General features: G+C 50.5%; 1 protein-coding gene across 1 annotated transcript in view; it reads right to left on the reverse strand.

The window, feature by feature from the left end:
- Positions 1 to 3,011, reverse strand: part of Wbscr17 (Williams-Beuren syndrome chromosome region 17) — a 454,663-nt gene extending 451,652 nt beyond the window's left edge. Inside the window, exon 1 of the mRNA XM_005396732.2 lies at positions 1,689 to 3,011. Coding sequence (XP_005396789.1) covers positions 1,689 to 1,926 — 238 coding nt within the window. The 5' untranslated portion in view covers positions 1,927 to 3,011. The remainder of the gene's footprint in view (positions 1 to 1,688) is intronic.
- Positions 3,012 to 9,380: the final 6,369 nt, after the last annotated feature.

The following is a 9,380-nucleotide window of genomic DNA, read 5'->3' on the forward strand; positions in this document are numbered from 1 at the left end:
CTTAAGCTACTCTTTGGGTCCTACGGGTCTGTCTGTGGCAGGTACCTGCAGAATAAGGCTCATGCTCACGTTTCTAATTCCTCCGGGAATGAACTTCCAGGTTTTGGCCCCTTCTGCTTGATTGTTTGTGGATACTCAGGCGAAGACCTTCTGTGTGACCTCCGCAGGCTGCCCCGATGGCCTGGCCACACCACCTATGAGGGCCAGGGACAGGATCACGGCTTCACACTGCAGACACTAGTTCAAGGCAACCCCTGGGTGCTTACTGATGTGAAGAGACCTGTGTGTGCACAGACCCGACCACGGCCCCCTAGAATTACACAGAAGGGACCATCAGAGAAGACTCTACCATCTTCCTTCTCCCTGATCCCTGCCACCTGCCACCAGGTCTCCAAATCTCACCACCATGAAGACAGCGACTCTGGCCCCCAACCGTACCCAGGTTACGGTTGTGACTGCAGCTCCACATATTTTTTTCAACAAACCTAATAACCTTATAATGAAGAGAAAACCAGAGACAGAAGTTTGTACTCAGTGGCCAAGAACAGAGCTCTGTGATCAACCAGGCAGGGGGCTCTGACTGCAAGCTCTACTACTTACGAGTAGTAGGGCACCAGGCAATGTAGATAACCTCCTCCAGCCTTGTTTTCTCATTTCCCACATGGGGATGGGATGGAACCGCTTCGGACTGATGCAGTCTATGAGATAATGCAATTATAATGCTTTCCCTCAGCACCTGGCAGGCAGCAAGAATTCCACTAGTTATTTATTATCGTTATCTTTATGATTATCTGCAGTTCTGGAACTAACATGTAAGAACATGAGTTAGAAGCTCAGGACAGAAGGAGGCAGCCTGTACCTAAGCCCTGCATCTGCCTTGGATAAACCCATGCGGATCCCTCAGAGCTGCCTGTACTCTAGATCAGAAATACCTGGTAATACCTGGGGGACAGGAGGTGTCCCCAGGACCAGGTGTAACCAGAGTCCAATGAAAGTCTCCCTCTTTCCCTAAACCACTGGAAACACCTTAGATGGGACAGATTCTGACAACCGTCCCTAGCTGAATGCCACACCTCCCTTTGCTACACCCCGTAAGCACCTGTTTCTTGGGCTCCCCGTGAACTTTAACAATTGCCCCGCTGCACCTCTAGATCAGAAACGGGTGTAGTTTTGACACCAGCCTTCACCAAGGCAGCGGGACAGGAAGAGTGTCCATGATTAGCTGTGCAGCCCCCTCATGGATGGATAACACATTCACTCAATTCAGTAGAGAAGTACCTGGAGCTTTGATTTTGCAACATTTAAACCCACCGATCTCCCACCTCCCTATCTCCTTCCTAGACCTCGGTCCAACCCTCAGTCCCGCCTGGGCATTCCTCTAGTTCCTGCCTTCCGGCTGGGGTCCGGAAGAAATAATTTCCCGCCTGGCACGCTAAGACCAAGAGTCAAATGTACTGTCCTATTTCCAAGGTAAAACCAAACTTAGAGCCGGGGCAGCAAAGAGGCAGGTAGTTTTCTTTTCAGCAGCCCGGGGCCTCCTTCCCGACCCGGGGTAGGGAAGGTAAGAACAGAGGGGAAGGCAGGAAGCGAGGACTGCCGAGCGCCCCGTGCGGAGTACCCAGGGCTCACCCCATTCCCCGCCCGCCCTCCCACTCCCTTGGAGACCCTGGAGGAGCGCGCGTCCCTACCATTCAGCTGCCGGTAGACGATGTCCTCCAGCAGCGAGAGGCGCTTCAGGACCGCATCCTGGATGGGGCTGGCGCTGTGCGCGCTGAGGTTGGCCGGCTCGGCGCGCGGCCGGATCTCGTGGAAGGCGTCTCCGCTGCGCACCGCGATGGGCCGGCACTTGGCCAGGAAGAGCACGAAGCCGGCCACTGCGATCAAGTTCAACACCAGCAGCACTTTGACTCTTCTCAGTGAAGCCATCAAACAATCTGGCCGGCCCTCGCCTCGGACCCGCGACCCCTAAGGCTCCGGCGAGGCGCAGGGCAGCCGGGGGCCGTGGGAGCCTCAGACACCTGACGGTGGGCGACGATTCCCGCCGCTGAAGGCGCCCCACGAGGATGCTCGGGCAACGGGGAAGGCTGGGAGGAGCGGGTGGCCGAGGGGAGAGCGCAAACGCTCACGTGGAAGCCTGAGGGCTGCAGAAGTGCTGTCCGCCGAGACGCCTGCTGGGTCTACGGCGCGCAGCCCCTTCCAGGCGTCGTGGCGTAAGGCTGGGGGTGTTCGCTGTGCACCAGCAAAGGGTTCGCCTTGGACTTTGGGCGGACCGATCCGGCTGCTCCGGGAGCCGCGCGCGCAGGTGCCCGGCGCAGGAGAGCGCGCCACTCCTCGGTCTCCTACGGCCCCCACCCTCTGGCCGGCCGTCGCGGCGCGCTCTTCAGATGAGGACCCGCTCCTTGGGGTGCTTGCCTTTGTTCCGCTCACCGGCCCGCTCCATCACGCACGCCGGGCAGAGCGCTCCGCAGTCACGCTCAAGTCTGAATTACTCTCAAAGTGGAGGGCAGCACTGGATGCAAGGTTGGCGGGGGCGAGCTGTCCTCTTCGCCGCCTCCACCCCGCCAGCAAACTCACCAGCGCGCACAGCGCCGCGGGCTCCCGGACACGTTCCAAGTCCCCACGCCGCGCAGCGAGCCTTCCGGGCCTGTCTCCGAACTGGCGCGTCCCGAGGCTGGCCGGAAGGAGGAGTCGGACCCCCAAAAGTCACAGCAGTTTTCTATCGCCCCCGCCCATCTCTGCCTTCCCCAAAACGTCGCGGAAAAGCGCGACCGGGAGCGACGCGCGTGGGCGTACCCACCGCTCGTCCCGCGCCCCCAGAGCCCAGCGCCGAGTGTCCCCAAGCCGGCGGACGCAGTGACTCCGCCGCTGCGGCACCAGGAGCTCACACAGCCCGGAGGCTGGGGAGCCGGGAGGGGACGCGCAGGTGGCGACGGAGGGCGGGGCGCAGCCGCTGCTCCTCCTCCGCCGCCGCCCCTGGCCACTCGGTCTCCGCGCCAGCAGCTCGGCCGCCGCTGCCCGCAGGCTCCAGGCGCGCAGCTCCCCTGCCGGCCGGCTCGTGCGCGCGCACCCGGAAAGGGTGGGGGCGCCCGGAGAGCGCGGACCGCGAGGGACGGGGATGCGGACTGGCTGGCAGGGCAGTCAAGTCATGTTGGCGACGGCTGCCGGCGCCGGAGGGACCCTTGGGTTCTCAGCGCTCCCCGAGCTGGCAGGTTTGTTCCGTCCCGGTTGGCTATGAAGACATCCCCTTTCTGTGCGCTCTCAGCTTTGCTTTGCGTGGCCAGAAATGGCTAGAGGGAAAATCTGGCCTGGAGACTCGGGATTGTGTGGCTTTCTGAGCCAGGCCAAGGTTCGTTGTCTCCGGCTGAGAATTCAGGATGGTCCGAATCAGCTTCTGTGTCCATCCACGCTTCTGGGGACATTTTAATAGCAGAAGCACGTTCCTTTGACTAATGGATTTCCACGACTTCTTTTGCTCCAAACCCAGGAGCCCCCCCCCCCAAAAAAAACGGTCCACGACTTCTTTTGCTCCAAACCCAGGAGCCCCCCCCCCCAAAAAAAACGGAATCCTAACGCTTCCTTGATCTATTTAATTCCTTAGGCTGGAAGAAAGAAACTAGGCTTCCAACGAATAAAAATTAGGCAGTAAAACTAAATGAGTTGGTGGTTTCCACGTCATTATTTCCATCTTGTTAAAAGCTTTTTTGTTTGTTTTTCTATTTGGTTGTTGTTGGAGAGGGAATTGTATATATTTTGGCTTGGTTTTGCTTATAACTTTAGGTATTTATTTTTAACATAGAAAAGTTCATGACAAATATAATGTATCTGTCTGTGTCTGCATGTGTTTGTGTGTGTGTGCCCACGCGCATTACTAGGGATCACACTCAGGGCCTTCACTTTGAGCTACATGCCCAGCTCTTTCTTATTTTTTATTTTGAAACAGAGCCTTGCTGAATCACCAAGTTGCCTAGACTGGGCTCAAATAGACTTGGATTCTCCTGGCTCAGCCTCCCAGAGTGCTGAGATTACAGGCATGCACCAGAACTCCTAGCTTATCTTTTTATTTCCCTCCCTTGGAACTCTGTTCAGTAGGATCCTTAGGGTGTTTTGTATGAGCTACAGGAAAGTGGATATAAAACAATTAAATGAACAATTAAATGCCTCAAAAAAAAAAATCCACAAGGGCTTTTTACTGGGAAATACCCAGGGCCTTCGCACTGAGCTACATTCCCACCTCCATTTTTTTTTTTTTTTTGTCTTTTGATTTTGTTTTTTTCGGGTACCAGAAATCAAACTCATGAGCTCAGCTTGCCAGGCAGGCACTGCGACGCTGAGCTAAATCCCCAGCCCCCCATTTGGAACACTCCATTTTTTTTGAGACAAGTTCTCACTAAGTCACTGAATTGCCCCAGTTGGGCTCAAATTTGCAGTCCTCCTGCCTCAGCCTCCCAGAGCCTTAGGATTATAGGCTTGCACCCCCACACCCAGCAAGGGGCATTTTATAACCACATATGTTGGGCAGGAGAAAAGTTGAGTGGGAAGAAAACTGGGTAACTGAGCAGTTCTGCTATGACAGGCACCAGGTCAGGCAAGGTACCCAGTTGAGTCAGTTGTCACCAAGCCACCACAGATGAGAACTAGCGCAGGGGCGGAGAGGAGCTGTCCCCTTCCCCCACCCATCATGGGGTTCCCAGCCCACACTCCCATAATAAAAGACAGGTTAACAAGAGCAAAGCTGAACACATTTATTTCATCAAAGTTTTGTGTGACACGGAAGCTTTCAAACATGAACACCCGAAGCCCCAGGTAAAAGCTGTCTGGTTTTACACTTCAGTTCCATGAAGAGTGGGCAGCCACCTAAAATGTGATCAAACTCAGGGGTCTGATATCATGGAGGTGGCCAACGGGATTCACATTCTGTGTGCAGAGATTCTTCTTGGCTTCTCCGTGTAGCGTGATGTACAGCCTCCCTGGAATATGAGTTAGCAAGGCAGAAGGGAAGAGGAGGGTGAGTTCTGCAGGTTGCATGGCTTGCTTTGGGGGAGAAAGGTTCTAGTTTCTACGACCAGTCCTGGGGAAGAGGAATTCTTCTTTCTATGACTTCCTTTGAGGGAGAGAAAAGAGCAGGACAAAGTCAAAGAAACTTTGCTTCGAAGGCTATTTCTAGCCCTTCCAGTATCCTTTAGTTTGAAGTCAGCCAACCGCCATACTTTGGGGGATCACTTCCTAAGCTCACCACTAAGACGTCAACAAAAGTGTGTGTAGAAGTCCTTTTAGAACATCCATTCCGCACTGAGCTGGAGGGGCTGAGCCACTGAGGTAGGGTCCCCCAGCAGTAAATGGAGCTAAATCCAACAGATGGGTCTGACGCCCAAGAAAGTATCAGACAAGAAGCAAAAATACAAAGCAAAATAGAAAATTACAGCCTCAGAGAAACTGAGAAGTTTCCAGGCAAGATTCACCCTAAGACAGATTGCTTTTCTCCCTCCAAAGCCAAAAAAGACTCTGGGCCAAGTGAATTCATGACTTCATCATTCGTCTGCCACACCTCTGCCCTCAGCTCCCATGTTCATAAATGACATTTGACATTCTAGACTCCGTGAGGGACCCACACCCTGTCTTCAGAAGCACTCCACTCCTACAACACTGCTCCGTTCAAGCCTTTCCTCCCTCTTTAAGCTCCTTCTCGACCCTTCTGGTCTTCATTACTCACTTATGTCAAACACATTCCTAACAGCATCCGCAATTTCCACACGCGCACACACACGCACACGCATACATGCTCGCCCACCAGCCCAGTCTGAGACACCCAGCTGTACATCAGTCAGCTCCTCCTGTCTCCACTGTGCACCCAGGAAACAGAGGCACACAGGAAAAGCCGCGGTATCTCAGAGCTTGGGGACACTGCTTCTCAGTGGTCTCTAACTTTAGCTGAGCCCTCTATTCTGCTCAAAGCGCTGATCTATGTCCAGCTCCTTTCCCCAGGGGCTTCTCTGGGGAGACATCAGCAGTCCATGAACACATCTTAATTGTATACAAAAAATGTATGTGTGTAATCCATTTGGACATTTTTCTGGGGAAAAATCTATAACTTTCTTTAGATTCTCAATGTGGTCAGAGACCCTAAAATTTTAAGGGCCTGCCACACGCGCGGTATAGAGTCATCCCTTGGGGTCTCCGTGGAGTCAGTTCCTGGACTACCACTCTGCCTCGCCTAGATAGCAACAAACTCTTCAGAGGCTCAGGTCTGTTATATGACAAGGTGCAGAATTTGCATACAACCTATGCACATCCTCTTGTAGACTTTACGTCATGAGTATATTTCCTAATACAATGTAAATGCTGTGGAAATAGTTGTCAAATTATAATGTTCAGGGAATAAGGGCAAGAAAAGGATTGTCATGTGTTCCAGTTCACATATTTTCTCCCCATGGTAGGGATTGAACCTAGGCCCTCACACATGCTAGGCAAGCACTACTGCAATGAGCTATACTCCCAGATCTTGGTATTTTGATCTACGTTTGATTGACACTGGAGGGCTAACAGTGTAGGCAGGAATATAATCAGGTAAATATTTGTTGTGTGCTGGAAGATTCTGCTCACAGTAATGACAGAGTACCCAGGTTGGTAGCACTACAATTTGCCTTCCAATTCTAGTGGAGGAAAAACTGGAGACAGCCTCACCTGTCTGCTTGGATGAAGGTCGAATTGATAGGAAGGAGCTAAATTAAATCAGTTCTGCCTGCTGGGTAAATTCCCAGGCTAAAACAAGCACTTCTACCACTTAAACTATATCTGCACAGGTCAAGGAACAGTTTTAAAGGGTCCTCCACTGCCCTGTCTAAGGGTCCCAAAGGGATGGGCTCCCGACCTTCCTCAGTCAATAGCTGCCATCTGTCCACACACAATCCAGCTAGTGAAACCAACAAAGGTACCCCTCAGTTGTTCTGTGACCTGTCCCCTGAGGTCTGGGTTCTAGTTCCACTTCTGTGACCAAGGAACAAGGGAGATCTTGACTTTGAAATAAGAAATTTAACTTGGATAGCTCCAAAAGTTTTTCACAATCATAAAATTTAGATATAAACTACAAGCCTTTTTCAAGAAGCTTATTCACATTTACTTAGCAATCTGAAAAAGGAGACCAATGTATCTCTCTATAGGTCACTAAGGATGTTGATTGCAAATACAGTTTTCACTTCCCACTATGGTTCATTTGTCGTCTGCTCTGACTTGGCTCTATCCCTGTGTTTCTTGGTCAAAAATCTCTCCCACCTCCTCTTGGTCCACCACCAGAGTTAAAAGACTTGGAGCTCACCACACAGAGGTTCCAACAAGGCCACTTTTTAAGTGGGCAGGAGGCCCAGCCACTCAAAACACCTTGAGCTTTGTAGATACTAGACTCTACCTCTCTATTCCAGGAGCTCAAAGTGTAGTAGAGTAAACTAAGCGGGAGACTTAGTACATGGGAAAGACCAGTTGTGACAAATGTGCTCCAGTTGTGACAAATGCCTCTGAATTGTGTGCCAGACTTTATACAAGCCAGCCCAGCCTCATAGTTTAAATGGTGACTATAAACAAGTTATCCATGGTCTCTGGACATTATCTCTTTCCTCAGCTGCAAGATGAATGATATCCATAATATCATCTCATGAATTTGCAAGGATGCTAAGGGATTTAGCTCAGTGCTAGACACCTAATGAAGACAAGCTATAGCAAGGGAGTTGGCCACCACGACATGTGGCAGAAATGCAAAGTCAGAAAGAAGAGAGAAAAAACTTCAGAGTGGAGAAGAGGACTGGAGGCTGCTGGCATGGGGACACTGGAGGTGGCCTCCTAGAAGCAGGGCATCCTGTGTGACCAGTGAGAGGAACATATTTAGCTTTCCAACTGATGCTAGGTCAGAGGCAGGGAAAATGCTAGGGAAGCTGCATGCATGAGGAGGTTATCTGAACAAGTTGAGCAGAAGCTGTGGTTTGTGCAGAGGAGGAGGCAGAAGACAAAGCTCAGTTGTCATGTTTGATCGTACCATTGTCTGTTTACATTTCAGCCCCTTGGCACTCAATAAATATCGGGCATTATCAATGTTATTATATTGCTACAACTGAGAACCATTAGTAATTGGTGGAAACACTGAGCCTGGGTCCACCTGTGTAGGCCACACACCCTCTCCCCAGGGCCTTCTCCAAGCAAACCCTCACCGACCAGCACCACGCACTTCCAAAGGATGGATGCACAAGAAGAAAATGCTAGAGCTTCTATGTTCTAATACATGCATTCAATACATGCAGCCATCCATGTTCATTTCTAAATAAATATACACATATTGAGTGTTACGTCTTGTGTCAAGACGTTCCCCCCCAAACCCCAAATAGTCTTAAATGGGGTCTTTTCAGAGGTGGCTGAATCTAGAGTGTGTGATCCTAGGATTAACTATGTGCAATTACTAAATCAGTTCACTGAATGGTTTGGCAGAGTTGTGGCTGGGATTAAGGGTGTGAGTGCTATACCTGCCCTAGGGCAAGTAGCCTGCATGCACTATAAGAGACAGACAGTGTCTTCTCTCCCTTTTGCTGCCTTGATGGCATCATGAACTGTTCTCTGCCCAGCCACTCTGCTTTGGCACCAGCTGGTTATGGACTGAAACCTCCACACACCGTGAGCTAAATAAAGCTTTCCTCCTTTAACTTTAAGTGTCCAGTGTTTTCTCCCAGCAACAAGAAAAAAGTAACTAAGACAATGGATATGCATAGTTCCCATCTCTTTCTGATAGACTCCACCATAAAAAAGGCCACTGCAGGAAATTTACTAAGTTGCATGGCAACCCTGGAGTTGCATCTTGCTAAAATGCTTCCTTTTTGCGGCTAGATTCCCTCTAAAACTCAGATTCTTAAGACTCCCAGCTCAGCATCCCAGTCCTCCATGAAACTCTGTCAGACCACTCTTAATATGCCTGCGTACCTTTCTTGTTATTAGTATGTTTACAATATATGATCAAGTACATTTGTCATGAGGAATTAGCACATATACATGTCACACCTTGGTCATTTTTACTTTGCCTTTCCAGCCCCTCTCTCCTGTCTCTTCCTATCCCTTCTCATTTCCAAAGTCTACCTCCCTGGTTCCTATCATCCATCTCCTATTTTGCTCTTTAAATTACTTATACTTTGGGTTTCTTACATAAGAGAAACCATGTGATATTTAAGCTTGTGTATTTGATTTATTCCGCTTAGTATTATAGCCCAAGGTGCATCCATTTTCCTACAAATAACTCAAACTAGGTTGCCTGATGATCTAATCATCTCCTAATGGCCCCACCTTATTTTAGTCCCTTTCTCATCGCTGGGATGAAATACCCATCACTCACAATGTAAAGGAGGAGAGGC

This window comes from Chinchilla lanigera, unplaced genomic scaffold (genome assembly GCF_000276665.1).
Source record: "Chinchilla lanigera isolate Chin_1 unplaced genomic scaffold, ChiLan1.0 scaffold00055, whole genome shotgun sequence".
Taxonomy (NCBI): Eukaryota; Metazoa; Chordata; class Mammalia; order Rodentia; family Chinchillidae; genus Chinchilla; species Chinchilla lanigera.